Consider the following 19,724-nt stretch of genomic DNA (forward strand, 5'->3'; position numbering starts at 1 on the left):
ACTTCTCCTGAACCCCCCTATGTGGGCCCAATCGAGTAACTTGACTTTTCGTGTCAAGTCCATTACACATCGGAAAAAAAGTCTCTTTTGATACCGTATTGTCTCTAGAAGTCCAAGCCCAATAAGAATACTAAACATCTTACGACAACTACTATTGTAAGTTGTCATTTATTTAAAAAATAAAGTAAATTACACATATACCCTTATCGTATTAATCTCTAGGTGCACCATCTTCTCCATTTATTCTACCAAATTAAAATCATAATCATCTCATCGTCTTCTCAATTCATCTTGTATTTTCTCTTCTCCATCCTCTCTCTTTCTCTCCTTGTTCTTTTTTTTTTTTTTTTTCATCTAGAAAAGTTTAAACAAGGGTTTTAAGTTTTAATGAGGGTCATTTCCTTCTTTGATCTTACATTTGTTTTTCTTAATATTTCAAAAATCAATCGAGTCGAATCCATTCATAGGAGAAAATTTATGTGTGAAATTTGTAGTTTAATATGTCAGTATTGAATATTGCAATGTTTGGTAGGTATCTACCGATCCTGTACACAAAGATTCGGCACTAACGTATCGAACTACAAGTTTACATGAGACAGTAATACGCAATAGATACTTACTGAACTTGTTTTGTAATGTATAGTAGCTACCAACCAAATCAAGTAAAACAAGTTCAATTTTGAACTTGTCAAAGTTTGTTCGGTGACTTTAAAAAGTCATAGAAAATGATCGTACCGAAGAAGGTGGGTGAGACGAGTAAGTGGGCACTGAAAGAGTATACGGTGGATGCCAGTATCATGACTCATTATTTATCACATCCACAATATTAAACGTATCATTCTCAAACACCATTGACAATTATTTACAATTAGGATTAGGTTCATATAAAATCCTAAATCTAAAACATAAAAATCTAACTAGAGAGATTTATTAATGGGTGCTCCATCTTTTACAATTTCTCAACCACTTGTATTAGTATTTATTTAAATGTGGAAAGCAATGACATGTTGCTAAGAAATATCTTTTAAAAAGAAATCTAATGACCTAAAATTTGCTAATACAAGAAACCCTCAACATCAATCCAAAAACAATCCTTCCGAAGATGATTGCCCTTGTTCTTGGCATTTATCTATCATCATCACTTCAGAGTCATCCTCATAATCCGTCTCTCCAACTCAATGTTCTTTATAATAATGAAGAACTAATGTTAGAATTTTTAAACAATATTAATGACCTCGAAATAAATAAATAAATACTTGAAACAAATCCTAAAAAAAAACTAATAAGAAATAACATACAATACCTAATACCGATGAATCCATGTTTTCCATGAAGTAAGTTTACCCAAAGATAAGTACAGGGAAAACATTTAGTGCCTATCACAATTCAATTTCTATAACAACGACAAAAATCAATTATAATCAGAAATTTGGGAATTAAAATCCGAATGGAATCATTTCAATTTAATCACAAAACACCAAAGATAATCCAAAGATAATGTTAAACAATTTTTACGAGAGATAACCTACAATGGATTTTGAAAATAGTATACACAACTTACTTTAAAATTACACTCCTATTTTTGAAAAAAAAAAATAGTTTCTTTAATTGATTGTCATATATGTCCATGAAAATGTGTTTTCATTCTCATTTAAAAATCCCCTTTGCTAGATTTGATTTCCACGCCTAATCTCATGAGAGAATGAAATTCACCCCCTACCCCTCTATCTCTCTCCTCCAATTCATTTTCCCCCCCTATTTTGTCGAACACTCCCCCTTTCTTGTCCCCTTGCTCTATTGTTCCTACTTTACCTCTGCTCCCAGTATCTCTCCCCCTTCTCCTATTATTCTTTTTCAAATGTTTTTTCCTAAGTATTTCCAAGATACAACTAGATGATGAATTTTCATCTCTCTATCACATCCATTTTTCAAGGAGTTTGATTTTAAATTTCATGAAATATTAATGATTTTTTTTTATAGAGTATATCCAAAGAGAAATCCAAATAATTGTCCACTTAACTTTTCCTACCTCTCCATCATTTAATCTATATAATAAAACACAATAATAGACCTTACTCTACTATAATTTCATAGGGGTATACAAATTGAGATAAATGAGTGGAGTTCACACAACCCACTTTATTGTTTTTACTTATTTCTCTTCCCTTCTTGAGCTTTACTATCTTTCATTTTTTCCCCCCACTTAATAATATCTCTCTAATTTTACAATCTTTTCTATTTTGGGATTGAGATCCGTTTACTATTAAGAATTTATTTATTTTTGACTTGGTAGTTGACTGTTACAAATAATTCATGAAAAAAACACATGATGCCAACCCTTTAAATACAAAATCCAATTATTGAGATTTATGAGTATCTTGATAACACAAATCTTGAAAAAATTTATCCCTAGCATAAATCTCAACCATTGGATTTTGCATTTAAAAAATTGGGATCATATGTTTTTTATTCATAAGTCGGGACCTTGACTGTTTTTTTTTTTTACCATTTTAACCCCGCAAAGTGGATGCTCATGCCTTTTTAGGTAGAAGATGATGCTCGTGCCTTGTGCCTTGATCACAACAAATCTTTTAAAAGGGTATATTTTAAATACATTTTTATACTAAATCCACGACATCTCCATGTTTGATGGAGAATCTCAACCACTTGTCGAGGGATAGTGTGTTTCCTAGTCTATCTAATAACAAACCTCTAAAAAGGTGTTCGTTGATGATAAGGTAACATCAATAACAAAGCAGGGACAAAATTGTAATTACACAATTGAAATTATATCAATTTGAGTATCTCTCTCTATAGTTTATATGTATATATTCCATAAGCGACAAAAATTAACTGAAACGTCCTAAAGGTAGTCGAATAGACGAATACCGGAATGTCACGGAAAAACAGAGTTGTTTACACTTTGAAGAGCTTTATATATAAGACTCACACAGAGAGAGAAAGAGAGAGGTTGCAGTAATGGTGGATTTAAGAAAAACAGGGGGTTTTAGGGTTACTACATGCGGTCAAGAGATGGAGATGGAGCAAATGTCGAGAGAAGGAAGCCATTACAGCCTTTCGAGTGGGATTCTTCAATCTCTTGGAGCCGGAAGCAATCGCAGAACTAAGCTTTGTAGAAACATTATTTCTCCATATGATCGTCGTTATAGGTGATGTTTCTGTTTCTTTGTTTCACTTCGATATTGGGTTTTCTTGCAGTTTTTGAATGTGCGTGTTGTTTTGTGATTTTTAATGAATTTGTAGTTTATTTTTGTTGATGGATTGGTGGAGATACATCTTCTTGAATCCTTTTTATTTTTTTCACAGGAGATGGTTTTGATTTCGATGATTTTCCTTAGAATCAGAGACCCATTTTTTTTTTTTTTCTGATTTTCTTTGCATGATTCAATTTGAGCCTCCAAAAAAAATCTGGTATTGGTTAATTTTATAGAGGAAAAAAAATGTAATTTAAATGCATTATTTATTACCAATCGTGATTTTTTAAATTCCAAGTTGTGGAATTTGGACAAACTAGCTTCAAATAAATTGAAACTTCAGTCTTGTCATGGTTTCATATAGAGAAAACCTAGTTTTTGATTTAAATATGGTTTGATATTGTCGGGTTTATTGGGTTCTACTTGAATTTCTACAAGGAAAATCATCGCTTGATCGATGATATTGTATTAATTTTTGTACTAATTGTCGAGGATTATTGAGGTCTCGTTTATTCTGTGCTCATTAATTTAAAGTAGGTGAAACTGATTCTTGCAGAGCTTGGCAGGCTTTTCTGGTCGTTATTGTCATCTATACTGCTTGGGTATCTCCATTCGAATTTGGATTCATTGTGAAACTAGACGGAGCTCTAGCCATTGCCGATAATGTTGTTAATGCATTCTTCGCCATAGATATTATCTTAACCTTCTTTGTTGCCTACCTCGACAAAACTACTTACCTCCTTGTGGATACCCCGAAAGAGATTGCTTGGAAGTATGTAAGGACCTGGTTGTGCTTTGATATCATATCCACAATCCCAATAGAAGTGGCTCGAAAAATGTTACCCCCAAAACTTCGAAAATACGACTTCTTCAACATGCTTCGTCTTTGGCGACTCCGAAGAGTCAGTGCTTTGTTTGCAAGGTACTATAAGAGAATTTTTTGATTTTTTTTTCTCCCACTGAAATGGTTAATTTGAAACTACTAAGCTATTTTCACTTCATTAAAATGTGAAATTTGTATATCTAAATCATAGATATCTCCTTCGTTCTGACACAGATTGGAGAAAGATCGAAACTTCAACTACTTTGGGGTTCGATGTGCAAAGCTTATTTGTGTGAGTATCAGAAAAAAAAAAATTCTCTAGGAGGGCTTTTTAAGTGATGAGCTATCTTATTAGGTTGGGTTGTTGCTCTTGTAGGTGACTCTATTTGCAGTTCACTGTGCCGGGTGTTTCTATTATTTTATTGCCGCTAGTTATCCTGACCCCAAAATGACGTGGATCGGTGCATCTATGGAGAACTTCCACAAGCGAAGCCTGTGGATTCAATATGTGACTTCGATGTACTGGTCTATCACTACTCTCACAACTGTTGGCTATGGTGATTTGCATCCTCAGAATACAAGGGAGATGATCTTTGTAATCTTCTACATGCTCTTTAATCTTGGATTGACGGCATATCTGATTGGAAATATGACCAATTTGGTTGTCCATGGGACAAGTCGTACTAGAAAATTCGTGAGTAATTCTTACTTATTTCCCTATATCTAGAGTGGTGAGAATTGCACCAAATTGGGTACTCATGTGTGCTTTAGGATTATAATTTTTTTGTAAATGTTCATTGTTTACTCCATATCACTATTGTACATGAAAGGTAATGGTTTTTTCGTACTTTGGGTAACTTATTGACTATTGATATTGTGGTGTTTAAGAGTATTTCGGCATGAATTATGTTTTCTCTCTCTTATTACAAATGCCCATTGGTTTTTAATTCTATTGTTTGGTTTCCTTGTTTCTTCTTTTGTATGTAACTACAGAGAGACACCATTCAAGCAGCCTCCGGTTTTGCACGAAGGAACCAACTCCCGGTGCGCCTGCAAAATCAGATGCTTGAACACTTGTGTTTGAAGTTCAGAACAGATTCAGAGGGGCTGCACCAGCAAGAATCTCTTGATTCCCTTCCAAAAGCCATCCGATCAAGTATTTCAAATTTTCTGTTCTACTCACTTGTTGAAAAGACATACTTGTTCCACGGGGTATCAACCGATTTGATTTTCCAGATGGTTAGTCAATAGAACATCCCTAAATAAGAAATTTTTGCAACTTAGATGGTTATCCTCACCTTGACATCTTTTATTCGATACATTTCGTAGGTCTCAGAGATGAAAGCTGAGTATTTCCCTCCTAAAGAAGATGTGATTTTGCAGAATGAAGCACCCACAGATTTTTATTTTCTGGTTACTGGTGCAGTGGTAACCACTGAACTTATTTTCTGAGTTTGATAGTGAATTTAAATTCTCTGCCCCAAACTTGATGTTTAGGCCCATCGTTAAAGTCAGAGTTTCTTTTCCTTATAATTCTTGCAAATGGTGGCTCCTTACATCTACATTCCTTGCAGGATCTCGTGGTGTTAAAAAACGGAACAGAACAGGCAAGTCCGATTAGTTAAATATTATGGACAACCTTTTATAAAAGATAACCGTGTAGGGATGCTTTGAAATTTAAAATAAATAGTGAAAGACATCATACCATAATGTACCATAATGAAGTGTGCTCTCTAAGATGGAGGGTGTTGGATGCTTGCAGGTTGTCGGGCAGGCAGAAAAGGGCGATTTTTGTGGTGAGATTGGAGTGCTTTGTTATAGGCCACAGTTGTTCACTGTCCGCACCAAAAGATTGAGTCAGCTGCTGCGGTTAAACCGTACTTCATTCTCAAACATTGTTCAAGCCAATGTTAGAGATGGTACCATAATTGTGAACAATGTCCTTCAGGTTATTTTACTTAAATTGATTACAAAATATATATAATTTTTTGAATATCTAATATACGTTGTACTTTATATGGAGGATGAATTGTAATATTCACACTATTGTTGGATGGTTCAGCATTTGAAAGAAATGAAGGACCCAATCATGGAAGGAGTTCTGATGGAAACTGAGAACATGCTAGCTCACGGTAGATTGGATCTCCCTCTCAGTCTATGCTTCGCAGCTACTAGAGGAGACGATCTTTTGTTATATAAGTTGCTGAGACAGTATTTGGATCCCAATGAAACAGATAACAGTGGGCGCACAGCTCTGGTGTGTAAATTTTCCCCTTTTTAATTCTGCATTTTTACATGTTTTGTATTTGCATTTGTATTTCCTTTCTTTAAATAATCACAGTTCGTTAATATTTTCTTCTGTTTAAACCACAACCAGCATATAGCAGCTTCAAAAGGAAGTGAAAATTGTGTTAACCTTCTACTAGATTCTGAGGCAAATCCTAATATTAAAGGTACGTTCTAGCTTGATAATTTGAATCCATATATCATGCCATTTTTTTTATTAAAAAACAAAGAGACATGTTAGCTTTGTTCGTTCTCTACTCTCGTTTGCTTGTTTTTTATCCTCGTCTTAGCTTTTCTGTAGATAGGATCCACTTTCCTTGTTTCTTGCTGCCTCTTTTCTTTTCCCATTCTTCGGGTTCCTTTGAGCATACATAAGTGTTACTCAATCAGGCTAATTGAATGCCCCTTACATGCATCCACCAGGATATTTCAAGTCTACCACACAAAGTGACCCCTTGTCCATAAGTCTTTGTTCATGTAATTTTAAATTTATTCATTTTTATTTTTTTATTTTTTATGATACTCATCCCTCAAGAGGCAATCATGAGTCGACTGAGGTTTAATGAGAAACCGAATTATTTTTCTTAGATTTTTGACATGGCTTTTACTCTTTTAGAGCCAAAACCAATCCTATCTTTCTTTCTTCGAAGTACTAGATACATGCTATTTACATAGGTATATGTGACAGTATAGTGTCACCTTGTCTTGACGTCGATATTCTCTGATTCCAAGTCACAGAGCTTCCACTCTGTTTGAAACATTTTGAACTCCCTTCATCCTCTCAAGGTCAGGGACTCTTTTCAAGTCAACTACAATGAGCTCTATACAAATCTAAACCATAGAAAATCACACTTTTGTGATGTAATATGTAATTTACCGTCTTTTGATCTTGTTGACAACCACCTTTCATACTCAATTAATATTTAGAGGTTCAATTGCTTGTTATCTGGGCGATGAGCAATACGCTTTCATTTAGTTTATGAATAAGTTCTTGTTAACATTACTGGGCTTGTAACTATGTCCCAAGAGAACTATTTTACTACCTACTTGGTCTAGAAGTTTATCCTAAAGGAAAAAAAATATTATAGAATGATTATTGGCATTTTAATTTGATACAGATTTAGAAGGAAATGTTCCACTATGGGAAGCAATTGTTGGGAGGCATGAAAAAGTGGTCAAACAGTTGGTAAACAATGGTGCAAACTTATACTCAGGTGATGTGGGTCAATTCGCCTGTGCTGCCGTAGAGCGAAATAGTTTAGACATACTCAAGGACATTGTACATTATGGAGGGGATGTCACATTGCCTAAGAGCAATGGAACTACTGCACTACATGCCGCAGTTTCTGAGGAGAACATTGAAATAATCAAGTTTCTGTTAGACCAAGGGGCCGATATTAACAAACCCGACATCAGTGGTTGGACCCCGAGAGAACTGGCAGATCAACAAGGACACGAAGAGATAAAAGCGCTCTTCCAAGCCAATCAGGAGACGAAGACAAAGCACGGACCAGCCATTACAGTCCCTGAGCCACCCAAATTGCAAATCGAGCCTTCAATGCGCCCTCTATCCCATAACGACAGACCACCCACTAGGGAGGAACTATGGAGAGAGAACCGCCAAAGTTCCAAGAATAACGACTTTCACAATTCACTCTTCGGGATGATGTCAGTTGCCCATACGGGCATAAAAGGTCCAATTCCATCTATTGACACGACAATGAGACCTCGGACTATTGATTATCCTACAAGAGTAGTTATTAGTTGCCCGAAGAAGGGTGAAATCATCGGAAAGCTAGTTTTCCTACCAGAGTCCATTGAAGAATTACTTGGGCTTGGTGAAAAAATATTTGGCTTCTTGGCAAACAAAGTCCTAACCAAAGATGGTGCTGAAATTGATGATATTTCATTGATTAGAGATGGTGATCATCTGATTCTTGTTAGGGATAGGGATGATGATGATGGGGTGGAAGAACCAAACAACCAAAATGTGGGGAGTTGAAGATTTAAAGGGTTTGTGGTTTGGCCCAATTTTTTTTCTTGGTTAAAGATGACATGAGCCTCTGTGCCAAGTGGCTCCTCTTGAGCAGCGGATTGAGCTGGACAAGGTTGAGGTGGGGTGGATCCCTTCTGTTTCTATTGTTTATTATTTCATTTTAGGGTTGTTCAAGTCTATGAGACTTGGGTTATGGAAAGAGGGGATAGAAAACTACAAGTGAAACAGTAAATAAATTTATGAAGAATTTTGGCATATTTAAGATGCCTCCGACAATAAATTTTTTTTGAATTAGTTCCTAATTGACATGCTTCTTGCCTTGAGTTCATCAGTAATTATCTTTCAACTCAAAATATTAATATTAGCAAATTAGATGATACTGGTTATATTATTGATGAGCTCAGTGCTTTTAAGTCATTTTTAATTACAGTTGAGTTCAACAATATTTTCATAAAAAATCGTCTAACTCAACAATAAAAATGTTGAACTAGATAATATAAAATGGTGAGCTTAACAATAAAAATGTTGAACTAGACAATAAAAAGTCGTGAACTCACTGTAAATGTGATCCATTTTTTTAAATTTAAAAAAAAAAAATTTAATTTTTTTCGACTATATGATATAATATTGGGTAAATCTCCTTAAAATACCCAAAATGCATATATCATAGTTGCCAAATAGACACTCGAATATGTAATCGTCAACATAGTTACAATTTCAATTTTTGTTCATTTTTTATTCTAAATTGTCGAAAAAAAAAAAAAATTACATCTAAATGTTCAAAATTAAGATTATATCAATTCTCCATTCATTATTCATCATAATCGTCATTGGAAAACGAACCTAATTTTGTGAAGAAGATGAAAAAATGGTAGGTAGTTTTGGTATTTCAAAATCATTATAATGTGAGATGAGGTTCATGGACCATTATAAAAGAATTTATCTACTAAATGGACTACTAAAAGAATTTTCCTTTTTTAAAACTCGAAGGCACTACCTCTCTGATATATGTAATATATAAATATTTTATAAAAAACATTTATAGTTGAATGATAATTACTTTTCTATTATAAATGAGGATAATAGATATTAACAAAACCATATTTTACATAAAATACAAAAAAAAAATTAATTTTATTGGAGGAAGAAAACAGGAAAACCAGTTGACTAGATCAAGTTTTCATAACATCAGTCTAGTCATCTCAGATGTCAAACGAGCAATGGCCATGGACTATTCAGTATTTACGAGCTGAGAAGAAGACAAATGATCTTGTCACACTGTTGTGTTTTGTAAGTAGCATATGGCATAAAGGAAAAGAGATTTATTAAAAGTGAGATCTGAAACCCCCAATACCTTGTTACACATCTAAATTCTCACATAAACTTTTTAATTAACTTGTACTCAAAGATTTTTAATTAGAAATTAATTTCATAAGAGTATGTTTTAATATTTTTGAAGTTAACCAATCACACCCTTAGTACCTTTTAAGAATATACTTCATCAAAATAAATACATTTCAATTTCTCTGGCTACATCAGAGTTTGGTGGGCCCAGTTCCCACCACAACTGCTCATTAAGCCTCTCACATAAACACCAAAGCACCACATCTACGACTTGTTAGATGGTTACCATCCATATTGCATATAAAAGCCTCCCAACAAACGAGCTTCAAAGGAGATATTCCTACCCTTGGGAATACAAGTAATATATATATATAGAACCCTTTGATCAACATTCTTCTATTAAATGGAATAACACATGAATCCATGCTAATCTATAAAAAGCCCAAACACATGTTTTCTTCTTTGATGTTCTCTTTTTTTTTGGTTTTTTTTTTACCTTCTTCACCTCTCCCCTCCTCCCATTCCCCATGATTAACAAAGTATTGGACCTTTGTTATGAACATTGTAACACTGGCCCCTCTATCTCATCAAAAGATACTTTCATCTTTGATATATAAGAAAGGTGGTGTTTTCTCCCTACCCCTTCTTCATAGCTACCATCTCCCATTTTCCTTTTAGAAAAACAAAAAATTCATTATCTCACTCATTTTGGTTGATGTTTCCTTCCGATGGATGAATCTGCAGTAACACATGGAGGAGGTGATCGCCACATATAATATAATACATGAAAATTGAAAGAAAGTTGATGAAAAAGAGTCTTTCTTGCCTGAAAGCGCTGCCTGTCTTCGTTAAAGCTTATGGTTCTAAGCTTCAGTTCTCCTCTGCTGGTGGTAAGCTCATCCAAGATCTCAGCGTCACACACTTCTCGTCTCATCTCCTCACTCTCTGGATAGTTAGATTCCCCTTCCTGCTTACATGTTTCACACATTCTTTTCGGGTTAAAATGCAATTGACACAAAGGTTTAGAAAAACTTGTGAGTCAGCTCAGACTCCTTTCTACCTCCCCAAACTTATTTCAGCTTCGCTGACTTCAACTTATGAGCACAGTTTTGAAATTGTCACAAAAAGCATCTCATTTATGCTACTCATTTTACTCTAAATCAACACGAACACAATTCTATGGACAAGAATATAATGGACCAGAGCTTATACCTTGAATGAGAAAGTAAGATTGCGATGTAAGGCACCAGGGATTTCCTCATACTCGGCTGCATCCAATTCCCACAGGTGACGTGGAAGAAAAATCTTGGGGAGAATATGTTGTCTGATGCTGAGGAGCAGGAAGAATGGCAATGGGAACAGTATTCCAGCTATAGGAATCCACGTCACCCCAAAGCACATCAGAAGATATATAAATTGGAAAAGCGTAAACATCGCAATGTACTTAAAGGGTACCGACTCCACAAACGAAGCATGATCGCCTTCCAGAACCCTGCCCGAAACAGTTTCCACACATAGGGAATAAGCCATATTTATAGAACCAAAAAAATATTCGTTAGTTAATAGGAGTATCTGAACTTACTTGTACCGTCTGCGAGGAGTAATGAAGAGAAGCAATGTTCTTTCCCAGAATTGATTCCCAGCGAGGCTGTCAATGGCCATGTATGCAAAGTATCCCCAGAGAACCGATGTAGGTATCATCCGGATTATGGGCACCGCACATAGGGAAGCACCCACAAGGAGAGATTGGAATAGATTGCTCAGTCTTTGCTCGTTAACCCGCACAGGCAAGTGGGCATCGATGTGCTTATCGGGATCAAATTTATCTTTTGCATCTTCTGTGTCATTTTCACCTCTCATTACCGCCTCCTTCAAGTCCTTCAGATCTCTAGCTGCTGAATCTGCCTACATAACAAAATCCACACACGATTTCTGTTTATTTATTTATCGTTCTGAGTCTTACAAGCAGGGGCGGTGCCAGCATTTTCTTGTAGTGGGGGCAAACTATGGTTAGTTGTATAGTTGAAGAACTTGAAGATGAATGGTTTTAGGGAGAAATTCAAGAGGCAATGTCATCAACAACAAATTGAAAGAGGGGGGGGGGGGGGGCATGGAGGGCGGTCAGGGTGTGGGGGCAAATGGGGAGAGAGGTGAGGGAGTGGGAACAAATGAGGCATGTAATTAGTTGAAAATATAGGGGTGTCTCAAAGTTCTGTGGGGGCAATTGCCCCCACCAGCTCCTTACTAGCTCCACCCCTGCTTACGAGAAGAGCACATGATTCAGGATAGAAAGAAAAATAGATTATTGAAATGAACCTACACTTACTAAAGGTGAAATTTAGAAATAGAACAATTCCTTCTAATTATGAAGGGTGAAACAGTCTAGGGAAGCAAAACTTCATAGTTAACTAAGTGAAATAAGTCTATTGCCTTCAAATGTGAATAAAAGTATCCATATGGTAGAAATAAGGAAGCTTCATAATCTAGTGTTACAAGATTCTTCAAGCATTGTGTACATGACCTGAGCAGTCAAGCACTTACAGTCGGAGCTTTGTCCATTTCTATAAACACTGCTTGCATCTTCCCATAGATTTCCGAGTTGCTAGCTTGTTGTTTTATGCATTCTTTTGCACTCTGTACCATCTTCTTTCGAATCAACTGCAAATCGAGCATCGTATTAATTTAGGATCTGTTGAAACTGCAGTAAAAATTATTTTTTTGTAAATCCTTGAACCCACCTGCCTCTTGAGAACAGCGAGGCTCTTAGTGTGCATGGGGGACTGTGGGAGTACTCCATTTGAAGGAGGGAGTCCAATCAATCCACACAACAAAACCTGAAATCATGAATTCAAGGCAGCATGCATGTTGAATATATATATATATATACATGCACCAATAAGTATTCAATAAATGAAAATATACAAAACCTGAAATTGGTTTATACCATAAATCCGAGCAATAAGATGTCATAGTGGTAAGCTGGCGGGTTCTTGAGATTGAATTCCTTCTGTTGTGCCATCTGAGAAGCAACACTATGGTCGAAAAAATAAAGACCTGCTATCATCACAGCTGGTATAATGGCAGCAAAGATGTACACTAGTGGTACCCTCCCCAGATCCTGAAGTTTGGTTATATGAAGCACACGATTCAGTACATAATGTTCTCTATCAATAATTCTGATAATTATTGGCCTACATTGAGTGCTTCCTTTCTTTTCTTTTTTTATCGTCTTTTTATGAGCTCGTTTGGATAGAAAGTAGTTTTGGTAGAAATTAACTTTTAAAAAATAGAAAGTATTTTTTTTACTTTTTTTTTTAAGTTAAGATTAAGATTTTGACTTTTAAGTAAATTTCTAAAAATGAATCCAAACGAACTTTTGAACTTTCAAAAAGTAAAAAAAAAAAAGTTACATTTGTATCTGTATCCAAACGGGCTCGCAGTGGTCAAGACAGGGTTTTGATCCCAGCTCTGTCGCATCATAATTCACAGACTTCACCACCTAACCGGATGGCACCATATTCTTGTGATGATAATAGATCAATAATTCTCACTTTCCGAATTATGATGGTAATGGAAAAATTCTTTCTAAATAGACAATTTCTAATAGAAAACAGTTCTATGTACATCCCCCAAGTCATGACTGAGATAGAGGTCTATGAGAAACAAACAAAGAAGGTGTTTAGCCAAAAATGTTATTACAATAGAAAAAGAGACTGCTTCCATCCTCACTTATGACTCCCAAAGTGGGGTTGCACCAAAAACAGAGAGAAAGTTCTATGGCAAATATGCAAATTAAGACAAGGAGTTTATGTAAGAGATGCATGAGATACATTGTATCATTGTCAATGTATCTCATAATAAAAGGAAGGTTGAGGTAGTGATTGAGAAAATTAAGATATTCTAAATTAAGAATTATAGATAATTAATATATCTATATTAGGTTAGTTACTAATATCTTGATTGATTTAATCTTTATAAATATCATAATAGGATTTATGTAATAATCATCCAAGAATTCTCAATAAAATCAGATTTCTTCATGGTATCAGAGTTCAAGCTCCACTGAGTGCATCGATCCTGGTGCGCCGAATCTAAATCAAAGTTTTTTTTTTTTACTTTATTATTATTATAGTTTTCTTCAATAAAACCACATCTCCTTCTATTTCTCTACAAATCTCTCACGTCTATACATTCATCTCCTACTATCTCATGTTTTTTCCTCATAAAAAAAATTAACGAGAGTTCTTTCATTAAATCGCACAATGCTAATTTCTTTGCTCTTGGGAGAGATCATGATAGACCTAGTCTCGTAAGTCACCGGCTCCGACAGACTAAAAAAAAAAAGAACGGAATGCAACAGTGATGAACTTCACATACATGTGGTGACTATCAAAAAGTAGAATTGAATTTTTGACAATCTAATAACATGCCACTTAATGAGATCAAAAGAAATAATTTAGAGAAGCCAATTACATATTCCTTCTTCAAAGGACCATGCAATTGCGGATGAATGTTAAAGAACCAAATGCAACATATTATGATACATGAGATACATACAATGTATCTCATCTCAAAAGGAAGGGAATATTGAAGAATAATATATGTAGCAATATTAATTAGGATATTCTACGTTAGGAAGTTTTAATAAATTAGAAAATTTATATTAGGCTAGTTTCCTTATCTTGATTGATGTAATCCCTGTAAATATCCTATCAGGTTTCATGTATAATTCATCCAAGAATTATCAATTAAACTCAGATTTCTTCGGTTTAACCAAAATGTTATTACCTTGATTACTGTCCAATGATATAACGAAGCGGAATCCCAAGGAAGTGGAGTAAAAAGCCTCCTGGGAACTCCAGATGGAACTTTGCTCGGTACACTAAATGACAGTCCTGTCCACACCAAAACCATCAAAGGAACCCCGTAGTCCGCAATGAAACTTCTAACCAATCCTGTACAATATGGAAAAAATTCAAGTATACACAACCAATCCTCAATCCAATGAGTAAGCCGTAAAAATTCTCTTGACAGACCTGTTCCATATCGCCATGATCTTGCCCTTCTGCTCCTAAGGGCGGTAAAGAGTAGGCCAAAAAAGAATATGATCCCCAACAATCCATTTGTATAAAGCCACTGGAATTGATATTTTTCAGAATGTGGGTCTTCAGCTTTAGGAATTTTAAATTCACTCACCACCCCCTGTGATTCAAACATTACTTCATCTGCTCTACTACAACAATTTCTAGTTTTTATGGTTAGAGAGGATATATACATATATTCACCTTGATGGCCTCTTGAAGGAAAAGAACAGCAATTAACATGCCAAAAAGTTCCCCAGCAATCCTTGTAAATCTAGTGATAATAGTGCAAGCATTGAATATTGCAAGAAGAAAAAGCAGAAGAGCTGTCCAGATACACACCCTACAAAAGATTATGTTAAAAAATAAAGTTATTATAGAAACCATAAAGAACACAAATATGAGAAATGAGAAAGTTGATTGTTCTTACCATCCAGCCCAAGCCAAGAAAAGTTGCCGACCCAAATCCTCCCTTCCTTTGGTGAAATTGTACAAATAAGTGTACATTATAACAGTAGGCTCTGCAACTCCTAAAATTAACAATGGCTGTCCGCCGAGTATCGAGTGTATGATACCACAGATAGCAGTAGACGCTAAAGCTTCCACTGTGCTCAAGCTTCCATCTACACAAAGAGCATAACTTTTAAGATTTATACTTAAAATTTATTATTTAAAAAAAAAAAAAAAACCTTGTATATTTGTATTTACAACATAATTCAATTTCACAACGTTCAAATCCTACCAAGAAAGAAAATGAAAAAATAAAAATACCAACCCGTTTCTTTGCTCAGTTGCTCTCCAAAGGCAATAACAGGAAGAGCAGAAGCAAAGAAGATATAGGTGGTTGGAGCCAATATCCTGAGGTCATAAAAAACAGAGATTTGATCAAAATAGGGAAATCCCAAGACAAAATTTTACGATTCCTACACTGTTCTGAACCAAACAAAGAAACACCTGAAGCCTGAATGAAGCCCACCAATCCAATCTTGCTTATAGCACACCTTTCTTCCTTTGACATCTTTGGCAATCCCTCTGAATGGAGCTCTGATGTTATCCATTGCTTAAAGCAAGAAACTATAAGCATTAACATGAAACCATGAATATTATATGGAGGAAACAAAGCAACAACAAAACCTCACTAAGATCCATCAAATTTTAAAGAAAGGATGATAAGCACTTTTACTCTTACTCCACTGGGAAATAAAAGAATGAGATATTTACGAAAATGTGACCAACTTTTGACGAAATTACGATTTGGGCTCACCATTCATTTTAATAACCAAAACATGAACAGTACTGAACAGTTAGCCAGAATCGTAATTTTGTCAAATTCGGCACACGAAATGGTAATTTACCCTAAAGGAATAGCCATAGATTTTAAATGGATAACTTTTTACAAAGGAAAATAATTCACTTGAAAAGAATTTCGAACCTAAAGCTTCTCAAAATTCACAGCTACAATTCTTAATCTAATTTTTTTTTGATAAATATCCGTTCATTCATAAAACAGAACTAGGTCAGTTGAGATGACCAACCTGACAAGACTTTACAAAAAGATGCTACTCACGAGAAAGACAACAAATCCCATCCCAATTGTAAATAAAATCTTTGAAAAAAAACCTCCTAAATTCCTTATAGACTTTAGACCAACAAAAAATAAGACTTAATATAATATTATTCAACAACCCAATGCACATCAACCGAATTTTGTGATTTGAAGATATTGGCCTTCTGAAAAATCATCCACTTCAATACATGTATTAAAGACTAAAGACTTAGTAATAGTTGAAACTCCATCAAATGAAGAACAGTATTTAACATATGTGTCCTCTAAAATGAAAGAAACGATCAGAAAACAGAGTTTGAAAACAGTACAAAGCTTTTTATTACTCAAAGGCCTTATATAAAAAAAAACCTTATTTGACATCTAAATGCTTTAAAATGATCCTCCAATAAGACCCCAAGCAATCCAAAACCCATCATGAATGTAGAATAAGGTTGCAAAAACAACACCAAGAAAAGTTCATGTATGAAACAAATTTGGCTTTGAGATGTTTTAATCTAATAAAGAAATCACCATTTAAAAAAAAAACAGGCTTTTCGACAAAATTCTTATTATACAAGAATTCAAGCGAGTGTTGACTTCTGATCCAGCAATCCAAGAACAAAAATGATAAGTTCAGAAAAAGAACAAATCTATTATGAACATACATTATTGATCAAATTTGTTCAAGAATGCTTCAATCAAAGTCGATTTCAGATCTATGGATGATTCAGTCAAACCAGATAAACGACTAATATGCACTTATGCAATGTACATTGGTCAAATCCTAATGTGCTCCATTCTGGACGAAATAAATACCATTCTAAACCTGCATGCATACGAAAAAAAAAAAAAAACTTTATTGTAAATCCAATGGACCTCAAACAAAGACACAGAATCCATAAAACTAGTAAGAATTCACACAGATTGAAAAAACAAACAATAATCACATATAAAACAGAAATTACAATCCTCCATGCACGAAAAAAACTCATTTTTTTATTCAAATACACAAAACAATCCATAAAACATTGTTTTAATATATTCAATCAGATTCTAAATAGCAGATACAAATTAAACAAAAAACATCTTTGTTGTCACTTTCCCACGAAATATCAAATCTAAGATTCGATATCAAAATCAATAATCCAAAAACACTCAAATATAAACTCAAGTTCTGGATTAAAAAAAGATTAAATCACATAGAGATGCTACATTAATCCGTTTCCAACCAAAAGAACACCATTAAAATCCTCCATGCACAAAGAATCTTGATTCCATGTCCAATAATCCAGAAAGAAAAACAAATAAATCATTAAAACACAAAGAGATTCCTCCAGATATTAAAGAAAAATATAAATCAAACCAAACATCATTAAAAAAAAAAAAAAAAACTAATTGGATCTTCGTTTCGAACCTTCTTGATCTCCACGAACGAGAAAGGAGAAGCCAGAGTTCTTCACTTCGACTTAGAGATCCATCAAACAGAAAGAAAAACTAAAACGAAACAGAGAATGAAGGACGTATGTATATATAGGGCGAGGTCTTGCCGGAGGATGTCAGAAACAGTACAAATTCACGGAAATGTCAGATTCCGACGTGAAAAATTCTCCGGAAAACGGTCGAGGAGAAGAAGAAGACGAAGAGTTGTTTCCTCGTTCGGCCGCTCATTCGAAGAGGGACAACAAGAAGATACAACCCTCGCTTCTTTCGAAAAAACATCTGGTGGTCCCTACTTGTTATTTCCTAAAGAATGGTTATCTTACACGTGTCGATAATCTATTGGACAGAATGTTGACAGTTCCGTCTGCGTCGATGTGGTGATGACTGTTTGATCATGTACATCACGGAATACCGTAGTAAAAAGTTATATTTTTTTGTAACCGTAGGATTTCTATATTGTTAGTTAGCAAGAACAGAACATGGGATTTTGTGGTAAGTGAGAGGTAAAATCTAACACGAGGACCGCTGATGACTCAGAAGTCTTTGGAAAGGTGAGAGGTAAATTCGTTATATAACACAAATAATAAGGGTAATTATGTCTTTTAAAACAGCCCTTAAGTTATTCTAATTCTAACTATTGTATGCCCAATACCGAGTTGTCTCGACAAGTCATCTCGTCTCATTCGACAATGAAAATGGTTTTAAACCATATAGAAAAATTTGGAATTGTTTGGAGGATGAGTTAGGCCCATGGGCTTTTACATGGCATCAGAGCGGATAATCATAGGGATGTAGGAGACATGTGCAATAGTCCCACATCTCGCCTAGGTATCAACACCTTGTGCTATATATAAATCTGGACCAATCCTCACTTTACTAGTTGGTTTTGTAAGGATGAGTTAAGCCCACAGGCTTTTACATGGTATCGGGTAATCATAGGGATATAGGTGACACGGTACACGTGAGGGGGAGTGTGACTAATAGTCCCACATCACCTAGGTATCAAGACCTTGGGCTATATATAAATCTGGACCAATCCTCACCTTACAAGCCAGTTTTGTGAGGATGAATTAGACCGATAGGCTTTTACAAATCAAAGGCATACATGCAATTAATTTTATAATAAGGGGGTATCTCAAGTATTCACCAAAACACGGAAGGGTATGTCTAATCACCAAATTAATAATTGGAAAATGCTGAAGTGACATTGAAATTGACATCGTTTCACACATTGCTGATGTAGATGTGTGTATAGAACCATAGATGCTTTTCATTGAGATACGAGCGAGAAGTATCTATGGTTCTGTGCACACCAATGCATGAAACAATGTCAATTTAGGCAGAGCAAGGGTATAGAACCATAGATCTTTTTTTTTGGGATTCACAAGGAAAAAGATCCTTGCCACATATAGACCGACTAGTCTTAGCACATCATTTTATCATTAGTCCTACATGAAAATATTTAAAGTTTCTTTTACATGTTTTATTGATGAATGATGATTTTCTGATACTCGCCCTCTCCTCTCCTGAAGTGGCATGTGACAACCGTAGATCTTATTTCCTCAGGATGCATAGAGAGTTAGAAAATCATGACTCTTTATTGATTTCTTTTACTTTTATTTTATACAAATAAATGTTTTATTGTATTTTAATGTTACTTACCTTTAATTTAATTTCATTTATTACCCAAGTGATTTATTTTGGTTGAGTTCCCAAACTGCTAGGATGCAAGGGAGCAAGCAATTGGTGATCTACAGGCGAGTTAAGAAAAGCTTCTAAGCTTTGGTTGGAAGCCGTGCACATATTTGTTGACAGGAGAACACGAAGTCTCGAACGCATTGATCCCACTTACTCTTCGCTCGACACATCAATATTTTTAGGTTAGTTTATGTTATGTATATAGAAGAGTCGTGATAATCTGACTCCAACACATAGCATACTCAAAATACTCTCCCGACATGACTTGTGCTAAAATCATAGATTTTATGCATTG

At 35.0% G+C, this 19,724-nt stretch overlaps 2 protein-coding genes across 4 annotated transcripts; one reads left to right on the forward strand and one right to left on the reverse strand.

Moving 5' to 3' along the window:
• The first annotated feature begins 2,867 nt into the window (after positions 1-2,867).
• On the forward strand, positions 2,868-8,616 carry LOC147411936 (potassium channel AKT1-like). Of its 2 annotated transcripts, none has more exons than XM_086454176.1 (11): positions 2,868-3,170; positions 3,772-4,137; positions 4,273-4,330; positions 4,415-4,732; positions 5,032-5,277; positions 5,368-5,466; positions 5,613-5,645; positions 5,801-5,986; positions 6,101-6,295; positions 6,416-6,491; positions 7,443-8,616. In XM_086454176.1, exons 1-11 carry the CDS (start codon positions 2,980-2,982, stop codon positions 8,324-8,326), a joined length of 2,652 nt encoding a protein of 883 aa, XP_086310302.1. In that variant the 5' UTR covers positions 2,868-2,979; the 3' UTR covers positions 8,327-8,616. The 2 variants fall into 2 exon arrangements, with proteins under 2 accessions (XP_086310302.1, XP_086310308.1); XM_086454182.1 differs by having other exon boundaries at positions 3,033-3,170; positions 3,782-4,137; positions 7,443-8,615.
• A 1,186-nt stretch (positions 8,617-9,802) lies between these two features.
• On the reverse strand, positions 9,803-17,986 carry LOC147411937 (putative boron transporter 5). 2 transcript variants are annotated; one of them, XM_086454198.1, is made up of 15 exons: positions 17,706-17,986; positions 16,957-17,117; positions 15,700-15,819; positions 15,521-15,603; positions 15,176-15,368; positions 14,950-15,088; positions 14,701-14,866; positions 14,453-14,619; positions 12,609-12,782; positions 12,403-12,498; positions 12,206-12,322; positions 11,247-11,569; positions 10,877-11,156; positions 10,491-10,631; positions 9,803-10,402 (listed from the first exon to the last, which is right to left on the reverse strand). In XM_086454198.1, the coding sequence occupies exons 3-15, from the start codon at positions 15,801-15,803 to the stop codon at positions 10,364-10,366; spliced, it is 2,022 nt and encodes a 673-aa protein (XP_086310324.1). In that variant the 5' UTR covers positions 15,804-15,819; positions 16,957-17,117; positions 17,706-17,986; the 3' UTR covers positions 9,803-10,363. The 2 variants fall into 2 exon arrangements, with proteins under 2 accessions (XP_086310324.1, XP_086310315.1); XM_086454189.1 differs by lacking the exon at positions 16,957-17,117 and having other exon boundaries at positions 9,804-10,402.
• Positions 17,987-19,724: the final 1,738 nt, after the last annotated feature.

The sequence above is a fragment of the Akebia trifoliata genome, chromosome 1, assembly GCF_017979445.1.
Source record: "Akebia trifoliata isolate Shusen 1 chromosome 1, ASM1797944v1, whole genome shotgun sequence".
NCBI classification, from domain to species: domain Eukaryota; kingdom Viridiplantae; phylum Streptophyta; class Magnoliopsida; order Ranunculales; family Lardizabalaceae; genus Akebia; species Akebia trifoliata.

What these genes read in the sequence shown, in the direction of transcription:
- LOC147411936 (XM_086454176.1), top strand. Translation starts at nt 2,980, where the DNA reads ATGGTGGATTTAAGAAAAACAGGGGGTTTTAGGGTTACTACATGCGGT. An exon ending in CCGATTTGATTTTCCAGATG is followed by an intron (nt 5,278 to 5,367) that starts GTTAGTCAATAG and finishes TACATTTCGTAG; the next exon opens with GTCTCAGAGATGAAAGCTGA. An exon ending in TTCTGGTTACTGGTGCAGTG is followed by an intron (nt 5,467 to 5,612) that starts GTAACCACTGAA and finishes CATTCCTTGCAG; the next exon opens with GATCTCGTGGTGTTAAAAAA.
- LOC147411937 (XM_086454198.1), bottom strand. Translation starts at nt 15,803, where the DNA reads ATGGATAACATCAGAGCTCCATTCAGAGGGATTGCCAAAGATGTCAAA. An exon ending in GCAACTGAGCAAAGAAACGG is followed by an intron (nt 15,369 to 15,520) that starts GTTGGTATTTTT and finishes CTCTTTGTGTAG; the next exon opens with ATGGAAGCTTGAGCACAGTG. An exon ending in ATCTTACTTTCTCATTCAAG is followed by an intron (nt 10,632 to 10,876) that starts GTATAAGCTCTG and finishes ACATGTAAGCAG; the next exon opens with GAAGGGGAATCTAACTATCC.